At 33.7% G+C, this 19,199-nt stretch overlaps 1 protein-coding gene across 4 annotated transcripts in view; it reads right to left on the bottom strand.

Annotated features, from left to right (window-relative positions):
• Positions 1 to 19,199, bottom strand: part of NCAM2 (neural cell adhesion molecule 2) — a 290,357-nt gene that overhangs the window by 26,712 nt on the left and 244,446 nt on the right. Inside the window, exons 15-16 of one of the 4 annotated variants that reach the window (XM_068690063.1) lie at positions 17,486 to 17,666; positions 4,150 to 5,245 (exon numbers count right to left, since the gene is read on the bottom strand). In XM_068690063.1, the coding sequence (XP_068546164.1) occupies positions 5,139 to 5,245; positions 17,486 to 17,666 (288 nt within the window). In that variant the 3' untranslated portion in view covers positions 4,150 to 5,138. Of the gene's footprint in view, positions 1 to 4,149; positions 5,246 to 6,529; positions 7,220 to 9,050; positions 9,780 to 17,485; positions 17,667 to 19,199 lie in introns of those variants that run through there. The other 3 variants (XM_068690055.1, XM_068690072.1, XM_068690047.1) reach the window with 3 other exon arrangements.

Genomic DNA, 19,199 nt, shown 5'->3' on the forward strand with positions numbered 1-19,199 from the left:
GGTAGCTCCTTCTTTCATGTGTTCACAACAGTTACAGAGTAAATAATGTTTATTTATTTATTTATTTACCCATTGCTTACTTATTTGGGAAACACCAGCAAAAACAGGGAGGAAGTCCCCCCCTCTTTCTGTGGAAGCAGCAGCCATACAAGGCCAAGAAGAGAAATTCAGTTCCAAGTGCTTCACACTTCAGTCATATAATCAACACATCTTCCCCAGTGTGTTCAAGGCAGAAATGCCAAGGAGGGAAAAACCCTTGCACTTTACACTTTAGTGAGAAACCACTGCTTTTTGCTTTCAACATAGCACAGCTAATGGTGAGGGCAGAAGCAGCCTGGCCTTCCTGCACATCGAGGAGGAAAAGGCTCTGAGGGGAGAGCAGCTTTGTGCAGTCTGTGGCATCAGTTCTAGGCCTGGATGGTTAGAAGGCCTTGCGGAAACGACCATGTTTCTGCAAGCCACTGGCCTCAATCGAAACTGACAACAGATTTACTCAACATGTCACTTGGAGGAATTTCTAAGAACCTATAAAAAGTAATTAAGATTGACATGGGTATTGAAAAAAAAAAAACAATTATAGGTGTTTTGAGCAGTCTTATTGCATTAAAGATCAAAATTGTTTTTACTGTGCAAATTGGGAGGATTCAAAACACACTGTGCATATACCACTGAGACCTGAGAGATTTTTGCATCTTTATGCTGGATGACAGCTGTAACCAGACTAATATAGTCAGGAGGCCTGGAAAAGCAGAACTATGCTTAGGTTGTGTTTGAATTGATAAACTATTTCAGGCTTGACAACAGTTTCTTTTAGCTCTTTACAGAGGTAAATGCAAACACAGCAGTTCCAAGCACAGAAGTTTTACTTGGAATAATATTTTAAATGTATGACTATTGAATAGCATTGGCTATAGAAAGAGAAACTTAATATTTTAAGTTTTGCCAGTACTTGGTAAATGTTTTCACTTGAAATATTTACACTGATACACCTGCAAGTGTCAGCAGAATTACACATAGCAAGAAAGTCAGGTACTGCTACAGTTTCTCCTAGTATAAAACACCTGCATTTTGGGATACATCTGTTTCAAGAAGGCAGGTTAAAGCAGCACGGATCAAATGCTCAGACAATTTATACATATATTTCACATATTTGCTCTATTAGTTGAGAAGTATGGCAGCCACCTAATGAGACAAACCACAAAGCGGAGAATTCTAATCTAATGATTTTCCTTTTCTGAAAAAAGATCTATTCACTATTGGATAAAACATTGAGATTTACTGTAGGAACGTAAATATTGGTACAAGAAAAAAAATCTCTTCAGTTACAAAATAGACAATGTAGACAATACAGGAAAAAGTGTTTATCAGTAATAAAGTAAATACAGATAGAAATGCTTTAAGTCAGTTTTGTTTATTACAAAAATGAAGACAGAAGTTGCATAAAAATGAACTTTGAACAACATATGAAAGACCACAAAATTACATACAATTCTTGACATCATGTTTGGAAAGATGCTGAAGGACTTTACATTTACACTATGCACACATTATTCAGGAACAAAGCAGATAGATGGCAGTAAGTATTGCATGCATAAAAGAAACCAATGAAGCAAAACAGCAGTGAAACGTGAATGAGATGAAATGAAACCGTATGTCATCACTTCACAAATTAAACCATTTTATTATTATTTTGTTTTTAAATCACATTTCATATTGTTTTTAAAAACAAGCTTACAGAAACTGTAGTGCTTGCAACATTTTTCACATAAGTAATTTCTGGTAAATTTTATATATTTTTAAATGTAATTCTGTGAGAAATATATACTTGGTAAGATTTCTTTTGCTTGCATTATAGCTCATTTAAAATGCATCATTATTAAAATTATATGAAAAATAATTTTTCACTAGGAATTTCACAAAACCTAACAGAAATGTGTTAGGTTTAAAATAAATATTCAAAACAATAAGAATATCACACTGTGTAATGGGACTATGATGACATGAGCGACTATTATGTTTACTCAGGACTTCAGAATATATAAAAATGAACAAAAATGGATATTCCTACCTCAGCCTCTTAGTGCTTGTAAAATTTCTACACTTGCAATTTGAAGCTATTGACTTTATTAGGATGTTACCAATGGCATTAGAAGAAATAGGATTTTCCCTCTAATTTTCCATCACTTACACTTTAAGTCCACTACGTGTGTATCAAAGGAAAATTGGAGATTCCTTGTATATTTTGAGAAATGAAATAGATGAAGTAAAATGTGAGAAAATAAATGAGCTCTGAATGTAGCACAGATTTCAGTGATGCCATTACAGACCTCAGAAGCTATGTTTGCCTAGATATTGTTCAAATTACTTCCTAAAAGTCATAGTTCTTTCCCTCTTTCCCTTAAAAACCCTGATGAAATGAGCAATTAAAATAATCAACAACAGATTGGAGACTATTAGCCCAATAACAAATAATATATGCATCTCTATTAACTCTTAAAAAAAAATTCTTTTGATTAGCTAACATTTTTTAATTTATTTTTTGCATTTACATACATACATGAGTAGAGCTACAAAACTTAGTGCAATGAGCTTTCCATGCTAGAAACAAAATATAGCGAGGCCAAGGAATCTGACTGAATATTGGTCATATAGTCACTTTTTTTTTTTTTATTTAAACCATTTTATCTGTTTATTTTCAATCTAGTTTTCACATGCACATATTTTTTTACATGTTTGGCTCTATACTTCCATCAAAACATTACATGGAATGTTAATTTGTTCTTTAGTGATAGTATATTTTATATATCCCATAAAACCATACAAATATATTTTCTAATACATGCAGTATGTGTGTCTTTTTCTGGACAATATTTTCCTATTTATCTAAACAGCAATTTATCTTCTATGAACTCTACTGTAATAAATAAAGGATCACTTATGAAGTTGTATTATCAATCATGTGACTCATAAATTTAGGACAGCAACTAATATCTGATTAGGAATGAAGGCTGCCTTAGACTCAAAAGGTTGTAAATCAAAATACTGTTCTTTAGAGTTATACTGCAATATCAAACAATAATCATTATCCTCCTTTAAGTTTCTGTGCCATCAATTTGAATTTAAAGCATACATTCAGTGCAGAACATTTCAGGCCTTCAGTCTCACAGACTGAATATTAGAATTTCAAAATATGTGATAATGTTTAAAAATGGTAAGACTGTCATTTACCATTGACTGTATCAATCATAAGATCTGAAATTCCTTTTACAATTACTATATTTAAAAGAACAAATTTACTTATCTAACATTTATATACTAATGACAGCAGAATATCAAATTAAGTTTGAGAATGTATATTTTTCATTTTAATACAGTTTAAGCTACAATTCAAAAGCTGATGAGTCTACATCTACCACTTATAATTTAATTTGCCAATATCGGTTTTAGTGTCTTCCCCCTTCTTGTCTGTAGGAAGACAAGATTTTAAGATGTCTTCCTGTAGACTGTACAAAATGTTGTAAAATAACCTTGTCATTATTTTTAAAGGCAGAACAAAGTTTTTTTTATTATTATAATTTTAAGAGAAATACAAACAAAATTCTGTTAGTGATTCATCTTAGGAGATACATTATCCTCTTCCTTTTGTCTTTCTCATTACAGTAGAAGGGGCATTGTTTAGAACTGCCTGGCTCTCCTGTAACAAAATCCCTACAACACTGTCTTAATTCTTCCTCGTTGGACTTTGATGGGAAGATTAGAGCCAAAAGAACTATATATTCAAAATATCTGATAACCTCAAAATACATAAAGCAGAACCTAAATTGGAGCAGACCTAAAATATCACTTAATATCAGACCTAAAATATTCACTTAACAGGTGAAACTTATGTAGTCTCCAGCTATCAGTTAGAAGGATGAGAACTAATCCTAATGTCTTCTCTTTATCCCAGTGGCATTGTGACACTGAATATAAAAGCCAACTTGTCATTCATAATGTGACATAAAGCTTCTGAAATTTCTCACAGCTTTTCATTAGCCCTTTTGTAATACGCTTGGAGAGTTCAGAGCTGGTCACGCTAATCATCTATCATTTATGTTACAACCTTATATATCTATCTGCAATGGCAGAATGATTTGCTAAAATAATGTGTTTTTTTTTTTTTTTTTTTTTTTACTGGTAAAGAGTATTTAAAATATTTAACAAGAGTAGGCAAATGACTTAGTAATTTGCATTTTTCAACTTATATATATATATGCCTGCAGTAGTCAGTCCCCTCTCTCACTTTGTTAAAGATCTGTAAGAACAGAGACATATATGACATGTTAAATATACATGTACGATAAAGAGTTTAGTAGAAGAGCATAAAGGTTGCGAATTTTAGGAAAGTAGGATAATGTTGCAAAATAAGGAAATACCATGATTGTGTTGACTGTGCAACCTTACTGAGACACTACTTTATTTTCCATTTTATGAGATCATCTCAGAATTACTCTAGACATTTTATTTCTCCAGTGACAGGTGCTCACTAGTCTGACAGTGTCCATAATTTGGTTTTCTTTATTATTCAGCACAGCACTCTCTCTATATTGCGCCCACATGAGAAAGTTTTTTTTTTTTCCTTAAATACATCTGGTCCCTACCTTACAATGGGATCACAATGTAGAAGGACCATGACTGCAGGCAACAGTCTCTTGAAAGGATTTGCTGCTCCCCTGGTCTAACCACAGTGTCTGTGCACCACTGTACTTCTGGAAACTGAGAAAGCTCTTTGGAGCAGATCATGGTGTGCTTGTGCTGAAGCATGCACAGTGGAGATCAAACAATTCACTGTTGATCAGTTTGGACTCAGATTTTCAGAGATTATAATAAGGGCAGACTTTGGCAAGTTTTTTTTTTTTTTTTTTTTTTTCTTTCCCCATGGGAATACAATCATCATCTACTTTCTAAATATTTGCCAAATGTCAGTTCTTGGATTGTAAGTACAGATGTACTTGCAGCTTTTTTGTTTTGTTAACACAGGAAAAAAATGACAATAATGGTAACAAAAATGTTCACTGTCTGGATTTTAGAGATAGTTAGAAAAAATAAAAGCTTTTTGTAAAAGCTCCTGCCTGAGACATTTCTTCCTCTGAAGACATTTACCATAAGCAACAGCACTTGTCAAGAGTTATGCTCAAATGAAAATGTATTCTCACGTCTGAAAGTTTTTGATAACCGTTAACTGCAGCTGGCAGTTCCAAATCACCTATATCAAAGTTAAACAGAAATGTTTTCATTAAGAAAACAAACAAACAACATTAAGATTGCTAATGTTCATTCATTATTTCCTATAGGTCCAATAAGCACTTCAATATTTAACAGAGCATTTGATATAGAAATAACAGTTATAAAACTAAATAACAAAGTCAATGTGTATATTCACATTATGCATGGAAAAACAGGCTTTCACCCAACTGACTCAGACTGAAAGCCGAAAGTTTCAGCTCTTACAAAATCAGTACAGAAGTTTTATTCTCTGCCACGCTATGCAAGGCACATGTCAAAATAATTCAGTTCAAATAAGTGCAATGGCATTGGGTTAAAGTGGTAAAGCATAGTGGCAAGACATGCGGATGAAACAGTGGCCCTACTTAACACAGTGAATGTTTTTCTACAGATTAAGACAAAACCAAGAATGGCATTTCCTTGAAGTCCAGCTACTTTATTATACTAAATATGTACCTTAAAGAAAAAAAAGTCTTTTTGTCAATAAATTAAAATAGTCTTCAGATTTACACATATGCATTTTGAGGACAGCTTACTTGTGACATAAGCCAGTTTTCTAAAATGGTTTATGTTTGTTTTAGATGGGGAGACTCGTTATTAATGATGTTTTAAAGTAAAGTAAAGAGTAAACAGAAACTGGCAAAACTGACCATGATCACTGCATCTATGAAATAAGAATATGACTTCCACTAGTGAAGATATATCAACATTGAAATTTGACCAAATAATTCCGAAGTTACAAACTAATGGTAATAAACCCCAAAGGAAATGAACTATAAGGAAAAAAAATCAAACGTATTGCAAATTTATTATTTCTGCTATGTTTAGCACCAACTTGAAAGCAAGTATCCTAAAGTAAATATTTAATTCCGTCTTAGCTCTATGGTGTAATGCTTTCTTGGCTTACTTTGCATGCAGCAGAGGAGTGAGCTACGAACTTAGTCAGCTAAGTGGTAGCTCATAGTAAATTCCATTACCAAATATACACAGGTAAGCTTCTATATGGATTCTTACTAAATGAACTTTATCTGAGGCTTTGTTTATATCATTCTATGCTTCTACATAAAACGTTTTACATTTTAGTATGTGAAATAGGAAAAAGGCCTTTACCCATTCTTTACTGAAGGTCAAATTAAGCTCCCCAAAGCCTCAAGACTAACAAATGCCATGAAATGGAATGTGTGGCACTGTTCCAGTTTCAACAAGTAGGTTTAGAGGGCAGGGACCTATTTTATGTGCTGAGACATGGCTGCAGAGAGGCACACAAAGTCTATGAAATTTAATTCTATGAACTGAAGTAATTCATACATCATAAATCATAGATTTTTTTTTTTAAATCTTGTAGAAAAGTACAAAACATGTTTTATATTAAGCACAGTTTAAGTACGTTTTGGAAGGAGCTTGTATAAACACAAATCTGTGAAAGGGATTAATACAGAATCAAAATGCTCTCATGGAAGACCAGTTGATGGTGTACCTGGGAAGCCATATGGCTCAGAATGTTAAAGTCTATGCATAGATATCTTATGACCAAAGCAAAGTTCAGAAAACTCACACTGATCAAAAAAATGGATCATATTCTCCAAGTTCCGTCAGACAGAAAAGCCAAGCATAATCTATTGAATTTGTCACATAACTTAGAAGTTTTAAAAAAAAAAAAAGTTGAAGATTTTTTCATGCACAGACTGAAGTAATTACACTATTTAGGGTCTCAACTTGGAATGAAAAGTTTAGAAGAGCTATAGAAAAGTAAGTTTTATTTCTTTATTTTTACAGGTCTGTGTTTATTTTCCTCCAAAATTCAGAAGAAAAGGAAGATAACATATCGTTTGTCTCACAAAACAGCATCAAAACATGCACCAGGAACTTATGACTACAATGAGAGAGAAACCAGCAGCATTCAGCTGCAGGGACTGGCCTCTGTTTTCACGTCTAGTAGCTTCACAGCATCTTTCTGTGTGGACAAGAAGTGTTATAGAAAATTAAGACTATGAAAAAGTAGATAAAGCTTTAAAAACAAAGTATGAAAAGGAAAAAAAAAGTGGTAGTGGAAAAGAAAAAAGAAAAGAATAATCATTTCACTATTTACATTGTGCCAAAGACAATCCCTTGAAAAACATCATTCTAATAAAAACATTAAATTATGATTAAAATGTGTATGAAATTGTAACAATTGAAGTACCTTGGAGTTGTAGAATGGTCAAATCCGGATACTAAAGTATTCAAACCACAAAAAGTATGTACCTTAATAGCAGCAACGTGGTTCTTCACAGTAGTTGAAGTGGCAAACACTTTGGTCTAACTTTAAAACAATTTATTTAAGCACTTAACCTGAAGCATATGACCAACCCTCTTGAGTTTCCCTTCAAATGATCCAAAAATATTCAGCTAAGCCCAACCTAAATACAAGCTTTCATGTCTTTCACACTGGAGGTACTTGGAACTCAGGAAACTACAATGCACACAACTACAATCAGAAATAATGGATATTTGAAGCAACAATGAGCAGCGGAATGCAGGCTAAAAGAAGAAACTGCAAAAAAAAAGTAAATAATTACATACAAAAAAAAAAAAAAACAACAGGTTTTGATCATGCATGAGTATAAAGAAACAGAAACTTGATAAGCTGTTTCTTCTTGCCAATAAGTTTATCTCATTTCTGAATTATTGTAGGAGTCTGGAATGGACCATTGTCAAAAGCTGGCCTTAATAATATGGACATAAGCCCGATTGAAATACTAATGCAATGACCAATGCAATTAGCACAGACAGCTGGTAATTATTTAGATGTTGACTTTAATACTAGGGTGTGAACAGAACAAAAAGCTTTTCGAAATACACAACTTCTTAGACATTCAAGTCCTCACAGTATGTCTGGATGTAATCCAGTGCAATATATGAAGTCTGCATATATATTTTCTACTAACATTTATATTGAAATTTCACTTTTTGTCAGATAATGCAGTCAAGTTTATGCAATATATTTTAAGCACCTTAATCTCCTTGACTGAATAATAATATTTTTTAGCTACAGTGACAGTAATAATAGGGATAGTGATTAATATCACTGTCAGGCTACTGTTTCAAAATACACTTCAAAAGAAATTGAAATGTAGAAAATCTTGTGTAGTTTGAACAATAATTTTGGTTACATCTGAATTTACTTTAAAAAAGGGTATTTTAAGAAATTGTAACGGAAGTAGATGAAAAGTCTTAAGTCTCCCATTTTTATATGAACTGTCATATTTTAGTTCCTTAATGTAATTAGTTGAGCTTTAAAACAATTTATTTTAGGTTAACATCAGTTTTGTTAAATCTCAGCACAAATATGTTAGGGTATTTCTCCTCTCTATAGAGTTCACCATCTAAACACAAAGTTGACTGGTGGATAAATCATTGTCTCTTTCCAAAAATATATGCTATGACATGCAGAATGTAAATGCTCTTCAAAATCAAAAGATTTTTTAAGTTTTGGGATTTGAATCTTACAGAGTTCTTGCAACATATTTCAAATTTGGCTTAAAATACAGAACTGTTATTTTGTGAACATGTTCTGGTTGAAAAATTTCTATCAGGACTTGAATGCTTAATATTTAACCAATGCATTATGCACATATAATGTAAATGTTCCTATTTCACAAATACAGATCTGAGTGTAACTAATTACGAAGTAGAAAAAAAACAACAACAATATAAGGAAGCAAAGAGTGTTTGGACTTTACCCAATTCTCACACACATTTACTTGGTATTTTTAATGATGCATGTTTTTCAAAGAAATTATTATGTTCAAGCTGTTCAAAATTCAAAACCAGATATTTTTATTAAGAACATGTATAGCAAGAAAATCTTTGATACAGTAAACTTTCAACAGCTGTTTTCATAACTCTTCTTTTATCATATTAACATATCTAATGATCTAATCTTTTAACGAACATCGTATTTGTTATTATATAATTTATTATTATAATGCTAGCAGTTACTTATAACAAATATCATATGATGAATAAGAGTGCCATACTTGTTAAGTGTGACCTAGCACTGAGTCATATCAAGTAAGCTCTGTAAATTTAATAGTGATTTCTAACCCTTTTCATATTAAAAAGATGTTACAGTCTTTGCAGGGAATGGAGCAAACAACTGTTTTTAGCCTACAGCAAGAAAATTTCATGTCACTTACAATGATGGAGTTGATGAAAAACGGCTTTTACTCAGCAAATCTTAGTACTGGTTTGCAAACCAAAAGCAAATGTGCTTTGTGGGGGCTACCATCTTTCTGTGGTTTTGGATATCATTTTCTCTGATTGATTGTGATTCTTACCAACAACTACTATTCTCAAAACATAAGATCCCAAAGACACTCTCTGTTCTCTATATAACTTTAGGTAGTAAATAAACTTTCTGCTTTCAACACAGCAATACATGCTGACAACTTTGTGTTACTCAGAATTATGATCTGAACAACAGTCTGACAAAAGTCTTCGTTTTTGATTGTGGAATGACAGTGTCCTTCAACCTAGGAGAAAATCACACAGATAACCTCACAAAGGTAATGTTGCAGCTCTTCCTTACCTTGGGAGTATGATCAGAGTTGTGGAGACTAACATCCTCAAAGCTTTCTTTTTTGACTACTGTATTTTGTTCTTCCTTTTAGATTTGACTAAAAAGCTAACTAGTCAAAGCTGTAGAGTCTTCACAGGCAAAGTACAGGATCTTTCAGTTTTGGCTATTACACAAAACCAGATACAAAAACTACATACTTGATGTATTATATTTGAAAGAACAAGGTTTTGGATTTCTACATTTATTAAAAATACATATAAATTTAAACATGCACAAATAAAGAATTTTAGTGTATTTTAACAAGATGGAAAATCCAAAGATTATTAAAGACCTATTTCTCAAAGAATTAATTCTAAGGTTAAGATTATCCCAGCCCGTTTACAGAATTGTTCTATAAATCAGTCAATTAACCAATATTAGTAACATCAATTATATTATGAAAAAAAAGTTATATTGTTCACAAAAAAAAAGTATTACTATTTTAAGAGAAAAACTCATCTAGGCTATAGCATCAATCAAGCAATTACAGTTTCTTGATTTAGAGATTTAGATCTGGAAATCACTACTAAGATTGAAGTGTAGAGTTGTAAAAATAAGTGAACACTTGGCAGCTGATCTAGAACTACTAGGTCTACAATCCTTCAACAAATGTACAAGTGATCATCTGTATTGGAGGAAAAGCTTGTCACAGAAGAACGGAACCAAGTTAAATGTAGATATATAAACCTTAACTGCCTTTATACAATGAAAACTGTATAAAGAGATATCCACTGTGGTCTTAAAATTACCGATCCTTGGAATAGATTTTTTTCTTTGCAAAGATCTTTAAAATCATGTGTTTTAGTATTTCTTTTTGGTTTAAGTTAATTCCTGCTATCCCAGGTACTGTGAGGATCAACAGTCAGGAAGTTACTATTGTTCTTTCCCAAATAACTCTGACTGATTGTTAAAAGTATGTACATTTCTAATACAGCATTTATCCTACTGAAGTGCAAACAATTTGGCTTCTATCTTCAGCTTCCAAATTAAAAAAAAAAATCTTACAGGAATATATTATTTTTGAACCCTCTGTTCTCTGGTGAAGTTTACTAAAGTTGTCAACTGCATTCAAAAGCTATCAGAAGACACACACAAAAACTGATGGATGTTTGTGCAAATACTGCACACACATATACATACGCAGGCACTGTGGTCACAAGTGAAAATCAAGCCAAGATGTTTTTCTTAAAGAATCAATGCATATTGTAATTCTACAGACTTTTCCTGGAGATTTAAACAGGTATCTTAAAAGCCTCAAGTGACGGCTTCTAGTCTTGGCTCAAGTAGGCAGCCTTTCTAGCTTAGTTAAATGGAAAGAGACTACAGAAGAAAAATAACTATAAATGTCCCCAGTCCTCCTACTTTAATTTGTACTGATGCAACTTATCTTTTCCTAGAATTAAGAAAAAGTACCAGATACTACTCCTTAGCTTACTGCCTCAGAGTGTAGTTATGTTCTTAAATAACACATCAGCGGGGCTTCCCTTCAAGTATGATCACTACTAACTTTGTAAATTACTCAAAAGGGTATATCTGCAGCCTTTTCCTTGTTCATTAACTACAGAATTGCTGATTAGAGTTAAAAACCCAGACAGTCAATTTATATTCGCAAAAGCACATGGGTTACTGACTGTGTACTGAGGCAAAAAATGCCACAAATAACTGAAAACCCAACCTGGCCTGAAGAATGTTGTTGTTGCTACTGAAGTGAAAGCGAGGAAGAAAAAAATCTGGCTTGGTGATATGATAAGCAGGGCTATGAACAGAAAACTAGAAAATAAACATAGCAGGGATATCATCACCTTCAGAAATCAGGACCCATATTAAGAATCTAAGGAGAAAGGATCAAGCTAAAGAATACTTGAACAAACTGGAAACACACAAAGCCATGGACCTTCATGGGATACACCCACTAGTGCTGAGGGAGCTCACAAACGTCACCATGAAGACATTCTTGATAATCTTTAAATGATCATGGAGACTGGGAGAGGTGTCTGAGGAATGGAGGAAAGCAAATGTCACTCCTATCTCCAAAAAGAACAAAAGGGAGGGCCTGGGGTTCTACAGGCTGTTCAGTGTCACTTTGATCACTGGTAAGATGACTGGGCAACTAATCCTTGGAACCATTCAGGCACATGAAGGACAGGAAAGTCATCAGGAGTACTCAGCATGGATTCACCAAGAGGAAATCATCCTTCACTAACTTATTAACTTCCTATGATGAAATGACTGGCTTGGTAGATGATGGGTGAGCAGTATATACTGCCTACCTACACTTCAGTAAAGATTTTGACTGTTTCCAATAAGATCCTCACAGAAAATCTAATAAAGGATGGATCAGGAGAAAGTGAGGTGGATCAAAACCAGACAGGCCAAGAGGCCTGAGTGGTGGCACAAAGTCTAGTTGGAGGCCAGTAAGTAGTGGTGGACACTAGGGGCCAATATTGGGCCCAATCCTATTCATCATCTTCATTAACCATCCGGATGATGGGGCAAGTTTGCAAATGACACAGAACAGGGAGGAGGGGCTGATGCATTAGTAGGTTGTGCTGCCATCCAGAGGCCTCTCAACAGGCTGGAGAAATGGGCTGACAGGAACCTTAAAACAACAAAGGGAAATGCATAGTCCTGCAACTGGGGAAGAAAAAACCCATGCACCCATATGCTGGGGGACTCCCAAATGGAAAGCAGCTTTGCAGAAAAGGACTTGGGGGTCCTGCTGGACATCAAGGTGAGCATGCATCAGCAGTGTGCTCTTTCAACAAAGCAGGCTAATGGTGTCCTGGGTTGCGTTAGGAGTGTTGACAGCAGGTTAAAAGAGGTGATCCTTTCCTTCTACTCAGCACTGGTGCTAAGGCTATACCTGGAATGCTAGGTCCAGTTCTCAGCTCTCCACAAGAGAGGTATGGAGTTACTGTAGAGAGTCCATCAAAAGAGCCTTTAAGAGGATTAAGGGACAGGAGCATCCCTCCTGTGAGGAAAAGCTGAGGGAGTTGGGACTGTTCCGCCTGGAGAACAGAAGGCTCAGGGTCTCAGTGTGTACAGACACCTGAAGGGAGGGTGTAAAGAAGATGGATCAAGGCTCTCCTCAGTGAAGGACAATGTGAAATGACACAGGAGGCAACATCTGAACATAAGGAGAAGACTGGCTTTTTCCTGTACCTAGTAATTCTCAGTCTCTTGAGTAAAATGTTCATTATCCTAGCTTATATTCTAATAAAAAACTGTCTGTAGAGTACAGGAGCCCAATTTTACATATGTAATACCTTATAAGACATATATATATATATATATATATATATATATATATATATATATATATGTATATATAAAAGCATGTATAGTACCGGTGTAAACTATTTTCATTTTTCATTCAATATGACACCACTTAATCCTAAAGCTGTGTTTTTATAAAAACTACTGATAAAAACCATGTTTGGCATGGAGTGTCATCTTTGCTACAAATCATAGTGAGAGAAAATACTATGTATTAGACTGTTGCTCCTCACCTATGACTGTATGGTTTTAAGCATCAGTGACAGAAATGCACTGAAAAAAGCAAACAATATGCTCATTACTGTAACAGAAAAGGTCATGGGTATAAAAAAGGGATTCAAACTTTTCTAGGTTACTTAATAAGAAATATTTCAGTAAGTCATGCAATATTAAAAATAAAACAAAATAACACAAAAATCCCCAAACCAAAATGAAAATACACACAAAAAAAAATGCACAAAAAAAAACACCACTAAAAAAAAAAAACAACAAATAAACAAACAGCAAAAACAACAATATAAACACACACACAAAAATAAAAATACAGCATAGTGAAAGAAACGGTTTTAAGGACTTCTTGCTGTCCCCAAATGCTTTATAATGAAGAATTAAAAATATGATAAAAAACAACTTGCAGCCATTTTCAATATATACTGTATACTGGACTTCCAGAGAAACAGCAATGACTGGATAAAAGACTTTTGAAAGACTACACCTGCATAAGTTTTCAGAAATTAACAGCAGAGATTTGTCTAACACTTGCACAAAATATCCTCTTTTAACATCTTTCATTGCATCTTTGTTTAAGATAGGACTATAGATGTGGTTTTAGGTTGCAACAGTAATATTTCAGAATGGTAGCTATGATTTGGACATTTTTGTATCAGCTGCACAGTACCAGAAGAGAGGAAATATCTCTCTGCACTGCTGAGAGATTAAATACATGTAGACCCATACAAACAGGCTGTAGTGTCACCCCTGTGAGCTGATAGAGTTCATTTGTTCCTTGTGACACTTAGTCAGAGAGTTTGTTATGGCTGCAGAGGTTAGTCTATGCTGTCCTAAGACTGATAAACAGCTAAGAGCTAAGGCACATAGCTCCTTTGAGAATACCTTTATTACCCACAAAATTAGAAGAAACTCAATACTACAGAAAAGCTAAAATGAAATTTTCTAAAATATCACAAATCAGTACTTAAAAAATGATGAAGACTTACTCACAGGCAAGCACACTGGTATTAGATTTGTGCCTACCCACAAGTACTGGTAACTAACATATCCAGTGAGATACTGGAATATGTAAAATATTACATTTAAGACTATGCTGCTCTTTCTTCAAAGCATGATTCTTAGATACATGCTTCTACACCTAAGTGAATAGTCAAATGGAAGACAGAATTGCTGACTGCAAACAATAACTCAAAAAAAAGTAAAATTATATATACATAGATAAAATATACAGTAATACATAAAATAAATGGATTTGTAAGTACAGTCAAGGAAAAATGTTTTAACAACTCGATCTGCTGAGTATTTCTCAAACATAGTGCAATATTCCATTGGTAAACCCTTCAGAAAACTGGGAAACTCTTATTAAAATGATTACAAATTCTGAGGAACTAATCACAGATGTGAATGATTCAGTGAATGAAGACTGTGTTAAAGGTTTAGGAACAGAAATTACAAAACCAAGTACATCTAGTTGGAGGCTGCTGAGGCCAACCATGTGAAAATTAAAAGGAATGTCTATCTCATTTATACACCTAACTGATGCTGATTGGCAGGCTGAGGCATCTTGCTAGACCTAAGAATGGTAATGGAAGAGTATCATGTTGTTTTATAATAAAATTTGACTGCTAGCCAGGAGCAGGTACTCACTTCCACTTCCTAATAAATAGAAGATGCGGGTTCTGTGCCCACAGGAGCTGTGTGTTCACAGAAGCAGAGTTTTAGCTTCCAGTCCCTGCCCTCAGGGATTACTCTTCTGACATATCCATTAGCTCTTGGAAGAATAAATAGACTCCTTCTGCAGGAATCAGAACCAAAGTCTCATTTCTTGTGATTACTCCCATTTCCCTGGTAAAGAACCCCTTGAAGGACAACAAATGCATCCTTGCCTTTGTCTCTCTCCAACTCTCTGGTTATGCTTGCACACATTTGCAATGTAGTATTATGTTAAGTATAGCTAACCATCATGATACTCGGAAGATCCCCAAATTCTTTGGAGGTAGGTAATACCCATGAGATTAGGTACATAGGACCTACAGATATCTTAGTTTTGAATGACATTAAGAGCAAGACAGAAACACTCAGTTCAGCTAAAGTGACATAGATCTGGGCATAAACAAACGAAAACCTTTATGAGTCTTAGAAACTCTTCTAGTCATCACATGAATAATTAGGAAAGGAATCTCAGTGATCACAAACAGCTAAGAGGGCACAGAATAGGTGATGCATTTCATTCAGAATTGTACCTAATTGCATTCTTCCTTCTTTGACTTAGCTGTAAATACCTAAGCTGCAAATACCCAAGCCTCAAAGCATATAGATAGGGCATCAGCTGAGCTGACTGATCAGTAAGAACTGACCTGCTTAAAGTTGAGCATTTTATACACGTTATCATGTTTTTAAAATTATATTTATACTTTTGTAATAATGACATATTAATAATATGCAATTTCATAACAAGATAACCATATTGACTCATGAATGTGAACATTAATGTTCCACTGATTTTAAGTCTCTTTTGACATACTTTTAAAAATTGCCTACAGAATGTTCTTATGATGGGAATTTCACACCCTTTATAGGCTTTGCAAAAACAGTTGTCAAGGAAACTAATTAGTTCCACAATCATAATTACAATAATGGTTCATATAGAGAAGACTTGATGTTAAGTAGTGTAACAGACTTCTCCTTACAACTAGTTAGAGGTTTGGGAGAGTACCAAAAGGAAAAAGCCCCATAATTCCCATAAAGCTACGTTCAGAGAAAAACATTCTCTCTTCTACTACTATATTAACTAAGCTACTTTTTACTTCAACGTCTAGGGACCATTTATGTTTTCATTTATGCAGGCATATCATGTTTCTCTGTTATATCATCTGTGGTAATAATATGGAATAATTTGAGTAGTTTTAAAAGATTAAAGTTAAGCTGTGTTGCAGAACCAGTAGGCTTTGGACATTCAAAAAACTAAAACAAAATGGTTTATACTTTCTGTAAGTCTTTACCTAAGTAAGTTTTAATTTATTTTTCTACTTGATAAATATTATCATTTTATTGAGATAATCATTGTCCCTACATTTCCATTCCTTTTTCCTGTTGACCATGGAGTGAAACTTTAATTCTGAATGATGGCAATCACAAATCACTATCTGTTTAAAAGTACGCAGGGCTTATAGAGGCTCCAAATCTCAATCAAGATGCAAATCAACTCTCTCTATGGCAATCAATTCATCAGTCAGATAAGATCTCTTCACCATATAATTTGCTTTATAAAAAACTAAATTATTCATAAGATATCAGAAATTACCATCACGATTTATGTTTATTCTGAATTAAATAATTTTACATTGTTGCACCAAAATATAACTTTGCTTTAGGAAGCACTAAAACTTGATAAATTAGTTACTGAAACACACTCCACTCTTAACTCCTATGAAGTTTTCCTTTTAAAAAAAAATAAACCTTCTTATTTACACACTTAAAAACATAAACAACATTTCTACATAGTTCAAAGCTTGCGAATAGGCCTGTGAGATGGTTGCATCGTCACTGTGTTATAGTGAATCAATAAGACAGTATCTAAATAAGCCTATTTGAAGTCTTAACTTAGTCAGACATTAAAATAAATACCCTTATTTTATGTGTACCTTGAAGCACATGTAGCGATATTTGACTTGTACTGAAATCTAGAATTCTAACAGATTGCCTTACAACAGACAAATACGCAGTAAAAGGCAATGTATTAAAAATGCATCTTAAATATTGTATTTCAATGACAACTGTCATTGTCTCTGTTGAAGATTCAGCATTTGTTCTGTGCTTACAAATTAGTAATTTGTAAATTTGATCTTACATTAGTAAATCTTACATTAGTAAATTAGTAAATTTGATCTTACATTAGATCAAATTTGATCTTACATTAGTAAGATCAAAGTAGGAAAGGAGGGTGCCATTAAAGGGTTTTTAGTAAAATCTTTGCTGATAACACAGCATGTTGTCTCAAGCTTTGTCAGTTAAGGAAGACTTCAGTTACCTTAAGAGACTGTTCAACTACCCACATTAAAGTACTATCAGTAGCAAGCAATTCAGAGAGAAAACACTCTAAGATCAACTTACCTGTAATAATGTTGGGCTTCGGTGGCATGCTGAATTCGTACAATGTTGGTTCAGAAAAACCCAGTCTGTTGGCAGCTGTAATTTGTACTTCATAACCCATGGTCCACTGAAGATGCTCTAAGATGATGTGGTCTTTACTACCCTGTACTTTTTTCTCTAGCCATTGATCTTCCTTATCTTTCTGTAAAGATGCAAATAGTTTAAATTCTCAAAAATTCTTGCATTATTTGTCTAAAACATATGTCTACAAAAAAAAAATTTAAAAATAGTTTTATTTCCGAAGACTATGAACATCCCAGTCATCTATTTTTGGAGTTCTGAGTACTCAGGCTTTTTTTTAATTTTGTCTGTTCCTAATCATTCCATAATATGAATTTATAGATGTTGTTGACAATTATTTTTCAACCAATTTGGGCTGTATTTGTATTTTGCACAAATACACTTTTCAGTGTGGGGAACAGCAGGATAATTATTTACAATTTCTGCTAAGAATAAATTTTGTAAAAGTTTATTTTATACAGATGTTGCAATTACATTTTGCTCAACGTTCTTTAAAAGAAATTTCCCATTGAAACTAAGCCTGAATAGCTCATGAATGCAAGCTGTGCTTATATTATACAACTAGTTATATACCGAGTACATAAACTGTAGCAGTATGTTGTACTACAGTAACATATTGCAAACCAGGCTGTATGTTTTAATATAAACAGCATTAAAAGAGTATGCAGTCCTATGTTTATGCTGGTAAAAGGATACATTTAAATCAGTGAGATAGAACCATAGAGAAAAAAGAGTTCTGATAATTCAGAACTCTGTTTCCGCAAAGGAAACAAATGAGGACTTAGGAAGCAACCTGACCTCTGGCATTTCATAGATTTGGACTGCTTACCTTTGCAATCTCTTCTTTTAGTATTTTTAGAGCATAATATATTTTAATTATTCCTTATGCAAATGAGAATTAGAAAATAATTAATAAGAAAAAAATAATACATACTGGGAAGCACTCCAGCCATCATGCTCAAAGGAGTTCAGTAACGGTAAGAATCCATGCAGTTCTGTTTTTACAAAATTCAGTGCCAAAAACTATGGCTGAGAGCCAAATCTTGGCCATCCAGCCCATACAGCAACACAGTCAATAGCTGTCTGAAGAAAAACACCTTTCAAGTAGAGAGTATAGCTTTTTGCTACAGACAATCTCAGTAGCTTATATTTAGGATATTTGCTGAAGCATCTTGCTCTTGACTGATACAAGTGTCAAAGAAAATAGCATCTAAATTTAACAGTTCAGGGCTCAGTCATGCTACTTATGCCTGTTCTTTTTGTCCCCAATCTCCAGAAAATAGACTGACATACTGAGATCCCTTAGGTGCACTGCTGCAATAACTTATTTTCTACCAGCACTGTGTGTTGACTCCTCCATATTGACTTTGCCTTATGTTAAAGCCTTCCTGCTCCTTCTACACCTTCATTGACACTTGGTAGTCCTGAGGATGGTTATACTAAAACATCTTTTCAGGAACATAAGTAGCAAGGTGCAAGTGGATACAGAAGTGGACCCACCAAAAAAAAAAATAAAAAAAAAACAGAATGGTAGTTAACAAGTCATGTAAAAAAACTAAATACCCTACAGTAAAAATAGTTTACCCATCATATAGTGAAACTGATATTCTCTATAAAAAACAAACAAAAAAACTTTTTTCTAAATAAAGTTAGT

The sequence above is a fragment of the Anas acuta genome, chromosome 1 (genome assembly GCF_963932015.1).
Source record: "Anas acuta chromosome 1, bAnaAcu1.1, whole genome shotgun sequence".
Lineage (NCBI taxonomy): Eukaryota > Metazoa > Chordata > Aves > Anseriformes > Anatidae > Anas > Anas acuta.